This window comes from Octopus sinensis, linkage group LG2 (assembly GCF_006345805.1).
Source record: "Octopus sinensis linkage group LG2, ASM634580v1, whole genome shotgun sequence".
NCBI lineage: Eukaryota > Metazoa > Mollusca > Cephalopoda > Octopoda > Octopodidae > Octopus > Octopus sinensis.
This window is the reverse complement of record NC_042998.1, coordinates 177,291,296-177,313,318: the sequence shown is the minus strand read 5'-3', so window position 1 is coordinate 177,313,318 and position 22,023 is coordinate 177,291,296. Positions and strand designations below refer to the sequence as shown.

The 22,023-nt window shown below is 38.4% G+C and overlaps 1 protein-coding gene across 1 annotated transcript in view; it reads left to right on the top strand.

Annotated features, from left to right (window-relative positions):
* The first annotated feature begins 2,939 nt into the window (after positions 1-2,939).
* Positions 2,940-22,023, top strand: part of LOC118762128 — a 92,838-nt gene continuing 73,754 nt past the window's right edge. The window contains exons 1-2 of the mRNA XM_036500469.1: positions 2,940-3,060; positions 17,032-17,130. Coding sequence (XP_036356362.1) covers positions 2,997-3,060; positions 17,032-17,130 — 163 coding nt within the window. The 5' untranslated portion in view covers positions 2,940-2,996. The remainder of the gene's footprint in view (positions 3,061-17,031; positions 17,131-22,023) is intronic.

The window sequence follows — 22,023 nt, the reverse complement described above, 5'->3', positions numbered from 1 at the left end:
ACATGCTACCTCAGGAGAAAAGCGCATGAAATAAAAATGTGTACGTTTATCGTTAACACGGGGGATTTTGTCTCGGTGAAAAATTCTCTTTATGTGTTAAAACAAACCGAGCCTAGCTCCAGGTTCCAGGGATAGTGTTTTGGTAGAATGCTTTTTGTTACAAACCTGATAGGTTTTGGCTATTGCAGGGTGAAAAATGGGTATGCGGGTATTTCGAAAGTACCTGACGGAGCGATGACTGTACTCTGCGTAGAGTTACGGATTGCCCATTGGCAAGGTATTACACTCGTTCAGCCACCCTGCCAGGGATACAGCAAAGTCATGGAACTGCAGCACAGCAGATTGTGGAGAGGAAACAGAAGAGCTCAACTGAGCTCAACTGAGCCAACAGTGCTTCTTACATTGATGTGGAGGCGCAATGGCCCAGTGGTTAGGGCAGCGGACTCGCGGTCGTAAGATCGCGGTTTCGATTCTCAGACCGGGCGTTGTGAGTGTTTATTGACCGAAATCACCTAAAGCTCCACGAGGCTCCGGCAGGGGATGGTGGTGTACTCTTTCACCACAACTTTCTCTCACTCTTACTTCCTGTTTCTGTTGTACCTGTATTTCAAAGGGCCGGCCTTGTCACTCTCTGTGTCACGCTGAATATCCCCGAGAATTACGTTAAGGGTACACGTGTCTGTGGAGTGCTCAGCCACTTACACGTTAATTTCACGAGCAGGCTGTTCCGTTGATTCGGATCAACCGGAACCCTCGTCGTCGGAACCGACGGAGTGCTTCCACATTGATGCTGAGCGGAGGGATCCAAGAAGATCAATGGTCAGGATCACTAAACTCTATCAAAAGAGTAACTGCATCATATGTATAGGGGTGGCACCCCTGGTTGTGTAATTGGCTAATGAAAAAGTCACTGTGACTCAAGCTCCCAATTCAAATTCATAATAATGGAAATGGACGGCAATAGAGAGTCATGGGAATCCAAGAAAGCAGCGCGACCGAAGAAGAAGAGGGCGAAACAAGAACAACATGATTTATAAAGTGTGGAAATAATGAAACCTAGGTTAGTGAATAAACATCTGATATAAGTGGTTAGAGATCTTGGAAAATCAGCTTTCGCCTCGTGACATGACCATCATTAGAAGCATATGTAGACAGTTACCTCCCTCGAAGCCAGTTGTCTCATCCATTAGCCATTGGATGGCGCACGTCATGGTGTTGCATTGTGGGAGAATTAAATCTATAGCTTTTGGACGGCAAAACCAAAGTGATTAGACGTATTTTCTTCCTGCTGCGATTCAAAGTGATATAACGGTCAAACATAACCATCTCTTATGTATATGAATACGAACGCACAGAAACTGCCTTTATCTCTTTACACTATATATCGGGTGCAGATTGCATCGAGTAACCAGCTGGAGGAGGTGTCCTTCTAGGGTTAAAATGATAGTAACGTCAGTTTGTACGGAACAGCCATGTTGAAGTGGCGATAAACATTACTTCTGAAAAAAATATAAAGCAATATCCTAATATAGAAATATGAACAAAGATGAAAAGTATAAACAATAGTAGAAAGCAAAGGAAAGCATAAGTGAAATGCCAGAAAAATATCAGAAAAAATATTAGAAAAAAAATGATAAAAGCAGTATGCGTGGGATTGGAAATAGGGCTTATATGGTACGGAAGATCAAACGGTTACTATGAGACGGATGATCAAACTAGGAACATATGAGATAAGCATCTGTGTACTGATGTAGGTTTGAAGTGACAGTGTTATTGATACTGTTTAAATCAACTAAATAGCAAGGTTTTTGAAAAGGAGCCATGATATCAATACACCTGGATTAAATATGAAGATTTAAGGTAATCAGAAGTTCGCGTCGCGTGTTGCTTTGTTGAGGATACACCGACTTTCAATCCTATCAAGGTGACTCACAGACACATACACACACGCGTGCGTGCATATGTATATCTGTATATACACATATAGTGGAGGCGCGTCGCTTTGTGGTTAGTGCGTCAGCATCATGATCGTAAGATTGTGGTTTCGATTCCTGGACCGGGCGATGCGTTGTGTTCTTGAGCAAAACACTTCTTTTCACGTTGCTCCAGTCCACTCAGCTGGCAAAATTGAGTAACGCTGCGATGGACTGACGTCCAGTCCAGCTGGGAAACACAAACTCCATAGAAACCGGGAAACCGGGCCCATGAGCCTGGCTAGGCTTTAAAAAGGTCGCATTTAAAAAAAATTATTTATATACTCATATACTATATATGAACCATAAAAACTCAGGAGGTATGAGAGGTGAATATGTTTATTTAACCAGTGGATATCCTTAAGATTACGGCCGTTTCGCAGCCTTATTCATGTAATAATAATAATAATAATAAAAAATTATGTTAACCTGTCTGCATTAAAATGGATGCTACACATTATACAATACAGCTTAACAGTGAATATGCAATTGTATTGTATAATGCGTAACATGTATATTAATGCACACATGTAAACATAATTTATAATACACTGAGATTATAATTACTTACAGAAAGATGAAATTATTATTGCATGAAGAAGGCTGAGAAACGGCCGTAATCCTAAGGATTTCAAGTGGTTAAATAAATATATTTACCTCTCATAAACCTTGACCTTTTATTGTTTATATACTTACGAAATAATTTCATCGATCGGATCCCTTGGATTTCAGCTGCATGGAACTCTGCATTATACTCCTCTGTATTGGATACTATGTAGTCTGTTAGCCGAGGTCCGTTAGAAGATGATATTCAGATGGTCTAAAAATTGCTTCTGTCAGACGGTTTAGCCAGTATTTCCAATATTCTCAGTGCAGACGAATGTAATAAATAGATTGACCAACTTCGATAACCTTCTCCCGCTTTGTCACAATAAAACATACATTTCAGATTTATGACGTCATTTAGCGTTCTAGAATTCATTTTTCGACATTTGTCTGCATTTGAAGGCTGAAGGTGTCCCAATGGAGTCTGCCGAGCCAAGCCAAGATTATCAGGAAGCATATGATACAAAGAAATCATCAACAAGTAAGTGATATATATATATATCTTTTTCTATTTGGTGTCAATGTTTCTACCTGTTTACCTGTCTGTTTGGTCTGTCTAATTGTTTGCCTGTCTGCTTATCTTCTTGTTTATCTATTTATACATCTAGTTAGCTACCCTTTCAGATGTGTGTACATGATAAAGAACAAGAGAGGTAGGGAGAGAGAGAAAAAAAAAGAGAGAGAGAGAGAGAGAGAGAGAAAACTAATGAAAGAGAAATAGATAAATAAATAAACGTTGTTTTACCATTGGACCGTCTTATTTCAGTTGTCCTATCATCAAAGGCATGGTAGCCATGATCATCCTGTCAGTTTTGTTTCAGACAGAGTATACCTAATACTGTGGAGGCGCAATGGCCCAGTGGTTAGGGCAGCGGACTCGCAGTCGGAGGATCGCGGTTTCGATTCCCAGACCGAGCGTTGTGTGTGTTTATTGAGCGAAAACACCTAAACCTCCATGAGGCTCCGGTAGTGGCGATCCCTGTTGTGCTCTTTCGCCCCAGCTTTCTCTCACTCTTTCTTCCTGTTTCTCGAGTAACTCTGCGATGGACTGGCGTTCCGTCCAGCTGGGGGGAACACATACGCCACAGAAACCGGGAAACCGGGCCCCTGAGCCTGGTTAGGCTTGAAAAGGGCGCATAAATAAATAAATAAATACCTAATACTATATTATCCAGTTTGTTCTAGTAAGACGGAGTGAGTGGGATTTGACTTATTTCTAGCACATCGATCGACTGCGTAGAGACTCTTTCGCTAATTATGATACTGTGGATGATGTTTAGCCTCAGATCAACCCCAATCAGACAGATCTATAATCAATGGTATTAGAGCCGCAATCATTCTGCTTTCTTTTCTTTTCTGTTTTTAAGATAGCTGTTATATTCAGAACTACATTATCCTGCACAAACATGGCTTCTATAACAGTAAAATGTGATTTGATATTTGGTTGTTATTTCTGGCAGGCAGTAAAACAATCGAATAGAGCTCCCTGTCAGCCTGTAAGATTAACACGTTGTGTCAAAATAAAAATAAAAATAAGGACTACAAGCAGTAGTAATAACACAAGCATCATTTAGTTACGCGACTAAATCATTCTTAGATTCAACACAAGATTTAACTTTTTGCTATAATGTTATCTGTGTTATCTGCGAGTGGAAGTTGAAACGCCGAGTGAAAATTGTTTTTATTTCCTTTTGTCAGCATCTTTACTGCAATGAATAATTAAGGGAGAAAACATTAATTACTCTAGTCTAATTTATGGAGAGCGATGAATCTGTCATCCGATGCAGAATATTTCCATGAAAGTAGTAAAGACACCCTTAAGGATTGACTTCATTTGATGTACCTAGGAATAGTTAGCTTGCCAGGGTTCATCAGTATTTCAGTGTTGCAAACTATCGAAATACACGGCAGTGCTAACGTGCTGTCATCCATCTGTTCTACTCATCGAAACTATTTGAGAATTATCTTGTTCATGGAAACACCGCAGTTCCGGTGATTATATTAACAGTTGCATTTTCAGTTGTATAAAATTTTAAATTGGCTAAGACGATAGTTCAATACAGAACATAGAAACGAAAACTAAATACGATATGTAGTCTTCGAATTAGCTCTTTCCTTTCTGGTCCTGAGAAGCTCAATTTCTCAAGGTATTTAGGCAGTGTGTTACATATCCCTGGACCCCAATAATTACAGGTATAAATCTGAACTTGTAATCTGGATAGAGTAAGTGCAGATTTTTCAATAGTTCAGCATAGGTGTTCTTTTTATCACTGATCTTCAGCTTTATATTAACATCCAGAGGGCAGCTGATTTCCATGACTGTGCACTGTTTCTCTTCTCTATCCCAAATCATTATATCAGGTCTGTTGTGCTTACATTTTGAGGTCTTCACTGGTACATGCCACCAGTATTCCTTTTTTGTATGTATGTATATATATATATAAAAGTAAGATCCAAGGATAAATTTTGGGGATTTACATATGTACGCGCGCACACACACACACACACACACACACAATTTCACTCCAGTAATCTTGGAACACAAATTCATAAACGTAATGACTGAGACCCCCTTCGGTCATGACTGACCATGGGATTGCACCTAGAAAGTCACCCTCCCAGGCACAAGTCCAGGCAAGGTTTATGGAAGACCAGCAGCCGCCCATGCATACCAGCCTCCTCTGTCCATGCCACCGATGTTATCCAAGGGAAAGGAAAAGGCCGATACAGCCTGGCATCTGTGACGTCGCAACTCCATTTCTACAGCTGAGTGAACTGGAGCAACGTGAAATAAAGTGTCTTGCTCAAGAACGCATCACGCAGCCCGGTCTGGGATTCGAACTCACAACCTCACGATCGTAAGTTCTAACCACTGAACCACGCACCCTTTTTTTGGCCAAATATACACACACATACACAAAATGACCATCCCAAAATATAACAATATCCGTTTCAACAAATTCACAACATTTCTCACCAGGAAACGTATCTCTCTCTCTCTCTCTCTCTCTCTCTCTCATATATATATATATATATATTATATATATATATTTATATATATATATATATATATAATATATATATATATATATAATATATATATATATTATATATAGAAATATTAAAATTACTAAGTCTCTCTAAAAGAGAAAAACGGAAAGCGTTCCCGGAAAATAATAGTTATCGCCATACTAATATGGCATTCTTATAAAAATAAGACTAAAGCTGTCCGCTTATTAGCTCCATGAGGCCATCGCCTTAAGTTAGCTATTGATACACAAACTGTATCCATATAACCTTCGAACAAGGGAGGTCAGTCGCTCCACACTACTTGACCGGCAGCTACAGACGCGTTTCGGGGTATTGCACCTTTTCAATGCCGGTCAAGTAGTGTGGAGCGACTGACCTCCCTTGTTCGAAGGTATATGGATACAGTTTGTGTATCAAATAGCTAACTTAAGGCGATGGCCTCATGGAATAATAAGCGGACAGCTTTATTCTTTATTTTATAAGAATGCCATATTAGTATGGCGATAACTATTATAATATTATATATATAATATTATATTATATATATAATATATATAATATAATATATAATTATATATATATATAATAGAAATATTAAAATTACTAAGTCTCTCTAAAAGAGAACAACGGCAGCGTTCCCGGAAAATAATAGTTATCGCCATACTAATATGGCATTCTTATAAAAATAAGACTAAAGCTGTCCGCTTATTAGCTCCATGAGGCCATCGCCTTAAGTTAGCTATTTGAATACACAAACTGTATCCATATAACCTTCGAACAAGGAGGTCAGTCGCTCCACACTACTTGACCGGCAGCTACAGACGCGTTTCGGGGTATTGCCCCTTTTCAATGCCGGTCAAGTAGTGTGGAGCGACTGACCTCCCTTGTTCGAAGGTTATATGGATAAGTTGTTGTATCAAATAGCTACTTAAGGCGATGGCCTCATGGAGCTAATAAGCGGACAGCTTTATTCTTTGTTTATAAGAATGCCATATTAGTATGGCGATAACTATTATATATATATATATATAATATTATATATTATATATATATATATATATTAATTATATATATATATATATATATAGAATATTAAAATTACTAAGTCTCTCTAAAAGAAACACGGCAGCGTTCCCGGAAAATATTAGTTATCGCCATACTAATATGGCATTCTTATAAAAATAAGAAAAAAGCTGACCGCTTATTAGCTCCATGAGGCCATCGCCTTAAGTTAGCTATTTGATACACAAAATGTATCCATATAACCTTTGAACAAGGGAGGTCAGTCGCTCCACACTACTTGGCCGGCAGCTACAGACGCGTTTCGGGGTATTGCCCCTTTTCAATGCAGCGTAGCCAAACCAGTAGGTGTCGCTTCCGACAATCTCTGTTCAAAGGTTTTATTTACCTAGCTTCGGTGGAATCATCCACTTGTTTTCAATAATAGAAATATTAAAATTACTAAGTCTCTCTAAAAGAGAACAACGGCAGCGTTCCCGGAAAATATTAGTTATCGCCATACTAATATGGCATTCTTATAAAAATAAGAAAAGCTGACCGCTTATTAGCTCCATGAGGCCATCGCCTTAAGTTAGCTATTTGATACACAAACTGTATCCATATAACCTTTGAACAAGGGAGGTCAGTCGCTCACACTACTTGGCCGCAGCTACAGACGCGTTTCGGGGTATTGCCCCTTTTCAATGCAGCGTAGCCAACCAGTAGGTGTCGCTTCCGACAATCTCTGTTCAAAGGTTTATTTACCTAGCTCGGTGGAATACATCCACTTGTTTTCAATAATAGAAATATTAAAATTACTAAGTCTCTCTAAAAGGAACAACGGCAGCGTTCCCGGAAAATATTAGTTATCGCCATACTAATATGGCATTCTTATAAAAATAAGAAAAAAGCTGACCGCTTATTGCTCCATGAGGCCATCGCCTTAAGTTAGCTATTTGATACAAAACTGTATCCATATAACCTTTGAACAAGGGAGGTCAGTCGCTCCACACTACTTGGCCGGCAGCTACGACGCGTTTCGGGGTATTGCCCCTTTTCAATGCAGCGTAGCCAAACCAGTAGGTGTCGCTTCCGACAACTCTGTTCAAAGGTTTTATTTACCTAGCAATACCCCGAAACGCGTCTGTAGCTGCCGGCCAAGTAGTGTGGAGCGACTGACCTCCCTTGTTCAAAGGTTATATGGATACAGTTTGTGTATCAAATAGCTAACTTAAGGCGATGGCCTCTGGAGCTAATAAGCGGTCAGCTTTTTTCTTATTTTTATAAGAATGCCATATTAGTATGGCGATAACTAATATTTTCCGGGAACGCTGCCGTTGTTCTCTTTTAGAGAGACTTAGTAATTTTAATATTTCTATTATTGAAAACAAGTGGAGTATTCCACCGAAGCTAGGTAAATAAAACCTTTGAACAGAGATTGTCGGAAGCGACACCTACTGGTTTGGCTACGCTGCATTGAAAAGGGGCAATACCCCGAAACGCGTCTGTAGCTGCCGGCCAAGTAGTGTGGAGCGACTGACCTCCCTTGTTCAAAGGTTATATGGATACAGTTGTGTATCAAATAGCTAACTTAAGGCGATGGCCTCATGGAGCTAATAAGCGGTCAGCTTTTTTCTTATTTTTATAAGAATGCCATATTAGTATGGCGATAACTAATATATATATATATATATATTATATATTATATATATATATTATATTATATATATAATATATATATATATATAATATCTATAATATATGTGTATATACGGTCGTATATTGACGACAGATCAGTGTGACCTCACTCTCCCACGAACATCAAGACTCCTTCCTCTCTATTACTGATCACTTTTCAGCACTACACCATCATCCACACACCTACACATGCACACACACATCAAGGTCACCAACGCCCTTCCACTCGCACATACACGCTTTGGGATCACCACTATTTTATTATCTCCCCTTCTTCCTAGCTCTCCTATGTGACCCCTCTATCCGGCATTCGCCATGATAGATCGCTAGCCACTAAATCTTTTTCTGTTTTTCTCATCCTGTTTATTTCTGCGTTCCTTTCTGTCGAAGAGCTTAAGCTCGAAACGTAAAAGACTTTCTCACTTCTCGAGCGTTAAACTAATACATCTGTTTGTTGTTTACACACCCGTCTTCGTCTTTTCTTTTTTTTTGGGCTGTGTGGTAAGTAGGTTGCTTATCAACCACATGGTTCTGGGTTCAGTCCCACTGCGTGGCACCTTGGGCAAATGTCTTCTACTAGAGCCTCGGGCCGACCAAGGCCTTGTGAGTGGATTTGGTAGACGGAAACTGAAAGAAGCCCGTCGTATATTTATATATATATTATAATATATATATATATATATATATATATGTACGTGTGTGTATATGTCTGTGTTTGTCCCCCAACATCACGTGACAACCGATGCTGGTGCGTTTACGTCCCCGTAACTTAGCGGCTCGGCAAAAGAGACCGATAAAATAAGTACTAAGTTTACAAAGAATAAGTCCTGGGGTCGGTTTGCTCGACTAAAGGCGGTGCTCCAGCATGGCCACAGTCAAATGACTGAAACAAGTAAAAGAGTAAAAGAGTAATATATATATATATATAGTCTACCATTTCACTTACAATTCCTCAATATTGGTAAACTAACATTCATTTACGTTTTACGTTTACAGATACCCATCTTGTAGAAACTCATCTCTCATTCTACAGCACCAATCTACTCAACATATTTACTTCTTTCTTTCTTTTTTTTTTTGACCTGGCATTTTTATTGGAGAGAAATAAGATGTTACAGCATTAATTCTTTTCCTTAAGAAGATAATCTGAATCAAGCAAAATAATTATTTGCAGGAATCAAAACTAGGCTTCGTAGTCAGCTTGAGTAGGATGTAAATCTTCTTTCTCCATCGACACTCAAAATGATAACCGAACTGCTGTTGAATCAACCAATGTGAAGCCGTTTTGAATTCATATTAAATTAAACCATATTTATCTAGGGGTGGGGGAGGAGTTGTTTCTTTTTTTCTAGTTTTGATGAAAGCATTGGGAAAAAAGATATAAATGATATAATCTCCTCCATTCCCTTAATCTTTAATTTTCCACGTTATGCAAAAAAAAAAGCCCCCCCCCCCAAAAAAAAAACCAAAACAAAAAAAAACCTCCCCAGTTTCTGTAATTGTCTCTTAGCTACGCCGATTGTAACCAAACCTCTGCCCAACCTGACGATCACATGATAGACACTGGCATTATTAAAGATTTCTCTCAGCTATGATAGCAACAACGATAAAAGTCACGAGGCATTAACAAGTCTATGTGGCCACCAGACATGCTAAAACTCGGAGTTAAATTTCTCTTGAGTCACATCTTATCGTTTTAAAAAGAGGGAAGGTCACATTTGACAATACTATGCCTGAAAAAAAAAAAAAAAAACTGAGCAGGAGTGGCTGTGTGGTAAGTAGCTTGCTAACCAACCACATGGTTCCGGGTTCAGTCCCACTGCGTTACATCTTGGGCAAGTGTCTTCTGTTATAGCCCCGGGCCGACCAATGCCTTGTGAGTGGATTTGGTAGACGGAAACTGAAAGAAGCCTGTCGTATATATGTATATATATATATATATGTATGTGTGTGTGTGTGTTTGTGTGTCTGTGTTTGTCCCCCTAGCATTGCTTGACAACCGATGCTGGTGTGTTTACGTCCCCGTCTCTTAGCGGTTCGGCAAAAGAGACCGACAGAATAAGTACTGGGCTTACAAAAAAGAATAAGTCCCGGGGTCGATTTGCTCGACTAAAAAGGCGGTGCTCCAGCATGGCCGCAGTCAAATGACTGAAACAAGTAAAAGAGTAAAAGAGTAAAAGAGTATATGGGATGGTTAGGGATTGAACGTTTTTGATCACGTTTGCTGTATCAAACCTGATTCGGGGCTAAATAACGACAGTAATAAAGACCAAATTTTGGCGACTGCGTGAACCTTCCCATGCTTAATTACGACCAATTCACTGCACTCACGTTGTTGATAACTTTTGAGAGAGTTACAAACAACATTTTCACACCTTTATTGTAAAAATCATCCATTACAGGTGAATAGTGCAAAAATAAACAAACTGCCAACATCTTACTAGTTTTCGATCTTCTTTTGAAATGATTTTCCTATCGATTGCGTTGCCTATGCTACCGAGAAAGGAATGAATGCCTTTTAATCTAGTTCCTTGCTCCTCTCTTCTGTAACACCGAGGTCTGGTGTATATGTCAGAAATCAATACATTCTTTCCCAGTTCGACACATTGACCTCGTTTGCTCCATTATTCTTTTTGTTTGAACCAATACCATATCACGTGGCTGATCAAACGTTTCTCCATCCCCTACCCTTTCCTCTCCCTCCTTCTCCACAAAACAAAAATTCAAATTACCACTGGAACTGTTATTGATTTTAATTGAATAAGTTAGTATGAGTTCATTTCCTGTCAGGAAGATTCGTGATAGGTTAAAAGCTTAAGGTCTGAACTCAAAGCTATTTCCCCCCTAAAACATTCCAGAATATCGCCACATGTTTCTGTCATACCGATAAAAGAAAAATATTAAAAAATTCGATAGCAAGCTCTTTTATTTTCGCCACGGCTAGCATTGCATGAATAAGGAAGAAGCGGTGGTTGCTAGAATTGGGAAATCACCGGACATATTTTGAATTATGTACATTTAAGTTTTGAGTTCAAATCCCACCGTGATCGACTTTACAGTTTATTCTTTCGAGCTCTATATGATTAGTATTAATCGAACACTGGGAATGGATTAACCCTCTATCATTTAAACTAGTCATATCAAACCCAAATATTCAACCTGTTTTATACTCAGACCAGCCAGATGTGGTTTCTTACACCTACAATATCATCCTAAAAAATAAACAATTACATCATTGAAATCTTGTAGCTACATGATAATAGATGACTAATTCAGAACGATGTGAATAAATAAGCAGTACATTTGCTAGAGTACTCCTGAGATCATCTTCAAATTTTTTAACCTTCTATCTTTGAGAGAGATTATATTTCCACCAAATAAGGTGGCGAGCTGGCAGAAACGTTAGCGCGCCGGGCGAAATGCTTAGCGGTATTTCGTCTGTCGTTACGTTCTGAGTTCAAATTCCGCCGAGGTCGACTTTGCCTTTCATCCTTTCGGGGTCGATAAATAAAATACCAGTTTCGCACTGGGGTCGATGTAATCGACTTAATCCCTTTGTCTGTCCTTGTTTGCCCCTCTATGTTTAGCCCCTTGTGGGCAGTAAAGAAATATATATTTCCACCAAATCTCCATACTTTCATTGATATATGTTACTCCAGTCAACTACCACAGGTGAGCCTCTACATGGTCGCGTGTCCTGAGAAAATTAGCAGCCAAATCACCCTCAAATCACACTTTACTGCCTTGGAAACGTACACACTTTAGCTAATGTAATCTTATAATCACTTTTAAGATTATTTCTACAGATTTTCTAAAGAATTTAAAGCCAGCACTGTTGAGGTAAACTTAAAAGTGATTGTGTTGCACTACTAACTCAAAAGTAGGACACAGTATTGAGTTATAACCTTTTAATATATTTGCTTGTATAATTCCGCCGAAGTCAACTTTACCTTTCATCCTTTCGGGGTCGATAAATTAAGTACCAGTTGCGTACTGGGTCGATCTAATCGACTGCCCCTGCCTCCCCCAAAATTTCGGGCCTTGTGCCTAGACTAGAAAAGAATATATTTGGTAGTATAATTCTGCCGAGGTCAACTTTGCCTTTCATCCTTTCGGGTTCGATAAATTAAGTACCAGATGCGTACTGGGGTCGATCTAATCGACTGGCCCCACCTCCCCCAAAATTTCGGGCCTTGTGCCTAGAGTAGAAAAGAATATATTTGGTAGTATAATTCCGCCGAGGTCAACTTTGCCTTTCATCCTTTCGGGATCGATAAATTAAGTACCAGTTGCGTACTGGGGTCGATCTAATCGACTGGCACCCCCTCCCCCAAAATTTCGGGCATTGTGCCTAGAGTAGAAAAGAATATATTTGGTAGAATATTATGGTTGCAAAACGAGATATGGTGCTCCTGGCAGTAATTAATATGTACGTGCCATATGTAAATTGGTCAATCCAATAGTATTACACCACTAAACTTGGTGGGTCTTTAAGTTTGGCACTAAATTCTTTTATCCTTTTATTTGTTTCAGTCATGCTGGAGCACCGCCTTGAAGGACTTTAGTCGAAGAAATCGACTCTAGGACTTGTTTTTTAAAGCCTGGTACTTTCTCTATCGGGGACATAAACACACCAACACCGGTTGTCACACCGTGATGGATACACACACACACACACACACGCACACACACACACACATATATACGACGGGCTTATTTCAGTTTCTTCTTTTACAAGGCTTTGGTCGGCCCGAGACTTTAGTATAAGACACTTGCCCAAGATGCCACTGAACTCGGAACCATGTGGTTGAGAGGCAAGCTTCTTACCACACAGTCACACTTGCGCCTGTAGAAAACCTGTAGAGATAAACTTAAAAGTGATTGTCTCGCACTGCTGACACAAAAGTAAGCCACAATACTGACTTGTAAACCTTTCATATACTTGCAAATTATGGTTGCAAAACGAAACATGGTGTCTCTACCAACAATTAATATCTATCTAGCTGTTTGTCTGTCTGTCTGTATGTCTGTCTGTCTGTATGTCTGTCTGTCTGTATGTCTGTCTGTCTGTATGTCTGTCTGTCTAATTCTATATATATACACATACACACATAAATATTATCGGTGTCATAAGAATTTTATAAACTTTCAAGAGAGCATGAAATAACTAATTTTTTTTTGTAAAACATTAACTCTTGACTCTCGAAGCGCATTACATAAAGCTATAATAGCATGTAAATATTGGCTTGAAGGACCTTAATGAATAGAAAATGTCAAAGGTTACCCGTGGGACATATAATAATAATAATAATAATAATAATAATAATAATAATAATAATAATAATAACCTTTTTCTACTCTAGGAACAAGGACCGAAATTTTGGGGGCGAGGGACAGTCGATTAGATCGACCCCAGTACGCAACTGGTACTTAATTTATCGACCTCGAAAGGATGAAAGGCAAAGTCGTCCTCGGCGGAATTTGCACTCAGAACGTAGCGACAGACGAAATACTGCTAAGCATTTCGCCCGGCGTGCTAACGTTTCTGCCAGCTCACCGCTTTGGCCAGCTAATAATAATAATAATAATAATAATAATAATAATAATAATAATTATTAATGTCTTTGCACAGCTTCTAACGCTGGAGATGTACTATGGTGCCAGTTGTTCACTCACAGTGAACTAAGGTAACACCCCTTATTTTTTGAGCACCATCCAGAGTATACGAGCGGTTCCAAGCAGTGCTGTTTTCTGCAAGTGCTCCACCCTTTATTATTATTATTATTATTATTGAGTGAGAGAACAGTGCATGCCATCAAAGTGACACTGGGGTAAAATATACGAAGCCCAGTATACCCATTATGACTACTCGTCTGATAAAGGTACACTAGGCACATGCATCACAACCATGTGTGCACGACATGGTGATTTCATATCAAGATAAACAGCACATGACTTTGCAGGTGGGGCCCAGTTAGAATTTTTTTCTGGTCGAGTAGCCCATCCCGCTCAAAAGGTCCCTGAATAAGGATTGTTTAAGGATGTTGAACGAACCACCCATGTTTCCAAAGGTGAATTATCCAAACCTCAAAGAATTCCTTTCAACACACGGCTATGATGCTCCCCTGCTACTTCTGCTCGTGATCAGAGATGCGCATATCGTCTGCCACTAAGGGACATGGTCAACTGGTTAAGGTCAAACAACTGACAAGCAAATCTGTGGTATTGAGCAGAATATTTGCTGTAGCCCATTTTATATACCAAGACAAAACAATGTACATGATAACACTTTCAATCAGTTAAGATCAGAAGCCATGAGAGCCAATGTCTCTCAGGGCATATTATTATTATTATTATTATTATTATTATTATTATTATTATTATTATTATTAGTGGAGGCGCAATGGCCCAGTGGTTAGGGCAGCGGACTCGCGGTCATAGGATCCCGGTTTCGATTCCCAGACCGGGCGTTGTGAGTGTTTATTGAGCGAAAACACCTAAAAGCTCCACGAGGCTCCGGTAGGGATGGTGGTGATCCTTGCTGTACTCTTTCACCACAACTTTCTCTCACTCTTACTTCCTGTTTCTGTTGTACCTGTATTTCAAAAGGCCGGCCTTGTCACTCTCTGTGTCACGCTGAATATCCCCGAGAACTGCGTTAAGGGTGCACGTGTTTGTGGAGTGCTCAGCCACTTACACGTTAATTTCACGAGCAGGCTGTTCCGTTGATTCGGATCAACCGGAACCCTCATCGTCGTAACCGACGGAGTGCTTCCCATTATTATTATTATTATTATTATTATTATTATTATTATTATTATTATTATCATTATCATTATTATTATTGTTGTTGTTGTTGTTATCACAGGAGAACAGCTTCTCGAAGTATTCCAAGCGATTAGCAGATTTACATTCGAATCTTCCGGAACGTATTAAAAATAAATATTTAAGGCAGCATATGTTATGCGTATGTATATGTGAATGTATATCTATGTGGATGTGCTTCTGTATGTATGTATGTATGTATGTATGTGTGTGTGTGTGTATGTATGTGTGTATGTATGTATGTATGTATGTATGTATGTATGTATGTGTGGTGTGTGTGTGTGTATGTATGTGTGTATGTATGTATGTATGTATGTATGTATGTATGTATGTGTGTGTGTGTGTGTTTGTGTGTGTGTGTGTGTTTGTGTGTGTGTGTGTGTGTGTGTGTGTGTGTGTGTGTGTGTGTGTACATAATGATTAAATAGAAAATATCTAGAAATTCATTACAGGTAACCTAGGAAGTTTGTTTTACAACCCGTATATCAAACAATTAAGCATTAATTCATTTTTAGGTTAGAACTGTTGTAAGAAAATATTTGCTTTTATTGAACGAAGGCGTAGATTGTTTTCAAAGAATATAGACAAGGGGAAAAGAGGCTGTAGCTATTATTTTTGAAGTCCACCTCTACACTGGGGAGGCCTGTATGGTTGTTATTCAACTTGGACTTCGATGACTGTAGTAAAAAAAAAAAAGATCTCGTCAAAAGAAGAAAAAACATGAACGAGGCGGAGGGGAATTCCAAATGATTTCAGTTTGTGGATAGTGACTGAGTAAAATCCCTATTGCATGATTGAGAAAGTACGAGACAATAAAAGCGATGGAAGGAGTAAAGGCAAATAAGACCAGCTGGTTTCAGTGGAGAGGGTTTGTAGTTCAGAGGAACAGGGGCTATTGTAGTAGTGAGACAAAGGAGAATGTATTGTATTAATCTCATCTTTAGAATGTACTCTTACAGAATTCACAACTGTACAATAGCTTTATCAGGTTTGATCAATGACCATTATCAGATTGTCTTACTTCTTGCTGTGTATCATCACGAGTAAGACACCTAGAATCGATTGGAAACGAAATCAATTAAAATGTTACGCAAAAGTAAATATTGTAAATATATTATATTCTTAGAAAATTCTATCGTTATTAACAATTTATTTCAGAATTTCAGAATTTCAGATGTTTAACTTCCTCACTTGATCCTTGGGTGCCTTTACCGGAGCTTATTCTGTTGCAAATATTCAGTCGCAGTATCCAGTTTGAGGATACTTTCGTCTCCACCTCCCACGAATCTCGGAGGCCATGTAAAAGCCTGTGGACATTGCACTTTCTCCTGGCGAAACAATAAAACATAGACTATAGCACGTTGATGATGGAATCGTTGTTAATTTACTGTTTTGTTATTAAATGCAGTCAATAAAGCTTGTAAAATATTTTTTTAAATGGTTGTCAGAGTGTAAGATATGTGTAAGATATAAAAAAAAAATGCGGTAACTAGCTGATGGAATATACATATTCTGCTAATCATCGCAATACTTCAAACTACAAGTCATTTTAATCAGTTTGATTGCAATAATTTAAAATATAAGCTGTGCGTTGAGATTGCCTTCACATACTATTTTGTTTGTCTATCGTTTGTTTAAGTTTTGGAGCCAAGTTGCAGATTCGTAGCTGTTGTATGTATAAGGTTTTGACTGGGAGTATGTGCTCGAATCTTGTCACCATGGTCCGGTATAAAACACAATAATTTAGTGTTAGCATCTTAACTTAACTGGAATTAACCCGTAACTTGCTACTATTTTATAGTGCAGGAATTAAAATCTTTGAATAAAATGAAAAACTAGTTCTCAAATTACATTTTTGCTTCCTTAATTAATATTTTTTGCTTGTATGTCTTAATTGCAGGTATGGTATCATTTAAACAAAAACTGTCCAAACCTCGTTGTTGTAAGTGGATGAGAGATAAACTTGGTCTAGATTCTAGTGTCAAAACTTCATTACTCAGTAAGTATGTTCTCCAATATTTCAAAATATCGCTAAATGTTTCAAAATAATCTCTAAATGTTTCAAAATAATCACCACTGAAGGAGGGGAACATATAAATGTTAAATAACTGATATTAACATACTTATGCGACAAATATCGCCACTTTCAGTTTGAGACTATATCTTCTATATTAATTGAGGGCTGATGATTTTCTTGAATACTATTATAAGAAGTGTGGTCCTAAATGAATAAAGTTCCCAAATGCCCCAATGTGGACTTGGGCAAACTTTCACAAGTCATACATATCCTATTTAGATAGAACATATATTATCCAGGGTTAATGAAGGTTCATCCACGGTGTCAGTTCTATTTATCGAAAATAACTCACTTGTCACCATTTATTCATTGTTGCTTTTCTTCCATAAGACAGCTACTTCAGGTCGAGAACGATGCGACCCGTTTCGTTTGTCCCTTGCTGAAGAGTGAATCGAAGCCATGAGCTTTCTCGAGTCCGCTAGTAGTTTTTTGTTACTGGACGGAACTGCCTGTCCTCCTGCTGGCTTTAGCTACCCTGAAAGAAATTTCGTTGCTAACCAGCTACAAGATATTTCGATTGGTCTGTCGCCCTTACACTATTTATTAACTTAGTATCCAGGGATAAGTGGTAACTCAGACCATAAGTTTTTGATCTAGACAAGGATATAGTTATTGGAAATTGAATGTAATGCATTGGGTACGAAACTTCAATACTGATCGAATTAGTGAACTAACTTTACTGCAGAGTCTGATCGGCGGTGATTTGTTATGTGTCCTCTCTCGCTGCTTCAGTACGGTTTGGCTCTTGAATATTAACTATAGAAGTGATGTACTATGAAGTATCTTATTTCAGCTGGGATGGGAGAAGGTAATAGCTACATACGCAAGTGATCTAACCACCATGGGGCCGGGCACGTTGGAAATAGAGATATATTTCGTATTTCTTGTGAAAAGGTTAAGTTCCTTTTGCTAAAAGATTCATCTGTTACCGATACCCATACTCACGAGGCATGGTGACCGTAATGTGCAGTCATGTGTTGTAACTGAAGTATTTGCAAATATTCCAGGGCGACGAGCAGGCGAATTCCTGAGTCAAACGTAAGAGCGAGGGGGATGCTTGGCATATGGGATGACACCCAGGATTCTTATTATTTTAGTAGTTGGACAGTATACTCAGTGTAAGTCAACTCTTATTGCTATAAAAGTTTCGTGACAAGTATGAGCAACAACGGCCTTTGGTATATCCTAAGATTCTATAAAATCTGTTGAATAAGAAATTTTAGATAATTTTCCTAACATAATGTTTCGGAAGAAGACGATTAAAATTACGCATGAAAAGGATCCAACCCCCGTCCGAATCCATTGTCAAAATTGAACTGCCGCCGTCATTTGACAAGGAGTAGCTAACTATATGCTTGATAGTTATAGTGAGCAAAGCCGAAAGGGGTTAAAATAGGACTTCTCTTTCACTAAACCGTCATCAGCTTTTTTCAAGACCGTTTGAAGCAGAAGGGGAAAGTGGAAACAGAAGTGCTGCCCTTTAATAAATTCTATAAAAGCGGGGCGAGAGTATCGAATTTGGTGTGGACGAGAGAATTGACCCTTCATTACTTTTCAGAGTAGTTGGAGTCGAAGAGAAAACGTGAACTTGGAGAAGAGGATGGTTGGAGTTTAATAGTGTCTCTGCGGTCTTGTGCCAATTTTTAAAATCATTATCATTCGTTGTAACTGGTAGAATCGAGAGAACCGCGGAGAAAAAACCTCGCGGTATTACGTCCCTTTACGTTCTGAAATCAAACTCCAGACAACATTCCTATTCATCCCTCAGAGTAAAGATAGCAAAATATCAGTCAAATACAAGGGTCGATAATTGACTTTTTCCCCATTCCCAGAGTCTATTAAAAAAATAAAAGGAAATCACTTTTTCTATGTAATACAGGTTTCTGTTGCATCAGTCTGTACTGGATTTGATTGAACAACTAATTGATAATTTAATTTTATGAATATTGCTAGACCAAGCGTTTTGCAAGACAAAGCGATTGATATGCTAAACTAAATTTATAGCATTTTTGTTGTTAACTTTCTTGTAGATATTTGAATAATATTATGTAAAAGCAAATTGCTTAAAACGATAGAAACAAAAGCCTCAATTCCCTGGGTAAAAAAAGCAAAAAAAAAGCAACGTCTTTTTATGTATAAATAGTAATAAATACTGTTATTGATAGACACGAGAATATGCACTAAAACATTGGATATTGATAATTCTAAATGGCATAGTGAAGCGTGGAAGAGGAAGCTGCAAAGAAATTTGTGTTATGTAAATACTTTTGATACATCAGTAGCTGCTAGTAGACAGGGAGTTCATTTTTTCCACCACATTTTCTTATAAGTATATTATTTCTTTTGACTTGCTAGCATAGTTCATATTAAATTCAGGCATCTCGTGGTCAACGAAATCTCAGTACAATGTCTTTGGCCAAGTTTATCTTCTTTCTCATCATGCAATATGTCTAGTAGCGAGAAAGCTTCTTAATGCCATCGTAAAGATTAGAAACTAACTTAAAGATACAATCCTGGTTGATTTCAATGACCTGTATGTTAACCATACGTGATTCAGTAATATCTATCTATCTATCTATCTATCTATCTATCTATCTATCTATCTATCTATCTATCTATCTATCTATCTATCTATCTGTCTGTCTGTCTGTCTGTCTGTCTGTCTGTCTGTCTGTCTGTTCCTTTGTATCCGTACGTACATACATACATACATACATATATACATACATACATTTACACACACACACACACACACACATATATATATATATATATATATATATATACATGCATACATGCACACAAACATATATGTACATGCATGTATCTATATATGTCTTCACATCCACATACACCCTCACACATGCACACACTGAGAGACACGGACGTACACACTACTAATATGAAGCTTATAAGATTCCAACAACTCGACGCCAATGCATTGGCTGTCGTTTGCGTAGTAAAGTAGACGTTAGCATATTTGATATGGTGAACCAAGATATGCTAATGAATTAAAACTGCCCTCCACCCATAGTTATGAAAAGCAATCATTATGTGAATGACTATTTCTGGTTAAGAAAGTCAGGGGACACAACTCTAGAATTTAAATAAATAAAAGATAGAACGCAATGCAGTAAGGAGCGACTCAGATCTTTATCAGTAAAGAGACATCTCTGGATGTCTTCTGTTCTTATCTGACACCATAAATAAAGAATAGTTTAAATGCATTGCTAGGCCTTAGAATGGCTATGGAAGGTATAAAGAATTTCGTGTATGAACCTATGTGGTATGATATGTATATGTTCCCTCAGTCTTGTTTTTAACCCCTTGCCTGTTCTTGGTGTCCATGCATAATAATAGACACACATTCCTTTTTTTCATCTACCAATAGTATCTTGGGACTTAGGAAAAGAACGCTTTTTATTATTTATGAAACATATGCTAATTAACAGTCCGAAAACAAGCATGGACATTTAGAGAAAAACTTACAAAAGTGCTTTGGGCAGCGAAAAGGGTTAAACCACACCCCAGGTTTATTTCGTGATATACAGTTTGAACTGAATATAAAAGTTTGTGGATATTCACGTCTAAACTTACCACGTCTTGTGAAAGGTAGGAGAGTCCAGTTTGCTGGACATTGTTGTAGAGCTGAAAAAGAAGTAATTTCTACTCTTCTCCTCTGGAAGCCATCTACTCGCAATACCAGAAGGCGCACACTCTCCTACCCTGATGTAATCTCCAGGGATAAAGGCATCCAGCAACAGGACCTCCGTAATGCCATGATGGACCGTGAAGTCTGGCGTAGCATGGTAAATTCCATTGTCTCGACCACGGTCGAACAATGATGATGATGAAACTTACCAATGCGGTTGAAGTTGCTGCTTTCATGATTTGAACCGGCAACGTAGTAATTCATGTTTAGATTTCTCAGAAGAGAGTAGTGATGATTTTATATAATTTGTATTAAAGGCGGCGAGCTGGCAGAAACGTTAGCGCGCCGGGCGAAATGCTTAGCAGTATTTCGTCTTGTCTTTATGTTCTGAGTTCAAATTCCGCCGAGGTCGACTTTGCCTTTCATCCTTTCGGGGGTCGATTAAATAAGTACCAGTTACGCACTGGGGTCGATATAATTGACTTAATCCGTTTGTCTGTCCTTGTTTGTCCCCTCTGTGTATAGCCCCCTGTGGGTAGTAAAGAAATAGGTATTTCGTCTGACTTTACGTTCTGAGGTCAATTTCCACCGAGGTCGACTTTTTCTCTCATCTTTTCGGGGTCGATAAATTAAATACCAGTTACGTACTGGGGTCGATCTAATCGACTGACGCCCTCACCCAAAATTTCGGGCCTTGTGCCTAGGTTAGAAAAGGATAATTTTATAGGATTTGTATTAACATAGATTTCAACGTGATCCTGTAAAATTTCACACTTTACCTGACTTTTTCCAGAATTTTTTCTGTATATGAATTCCACTTAGGCGAAAAGAGCATGCCTATAATTTAAGTGGGCACCAACTGTAGAATAGAATTTAATTTTTTTTTTAAATTTGAATACTTAGTAATTTCTTATTTGACTGCAACACCGCACGGCAAGTGAGTGGGAAACGACAGCTGAAGTTTACCATTATAACTACAATAAATGCCTAATGAACACTCTTTGGTAAAGCATAGAATTCTTCCCTCTTCAACTTACGCAGCTGAAATAAAGTACCTAACATGCTTTAACTGTCCTTTGCGTTGATTGACTACGAGTTGTATGTTCCGTTGATCAACGCTATTGTGTTTGAATACCGAGACGTCCAACATGGATTTGTTCGTG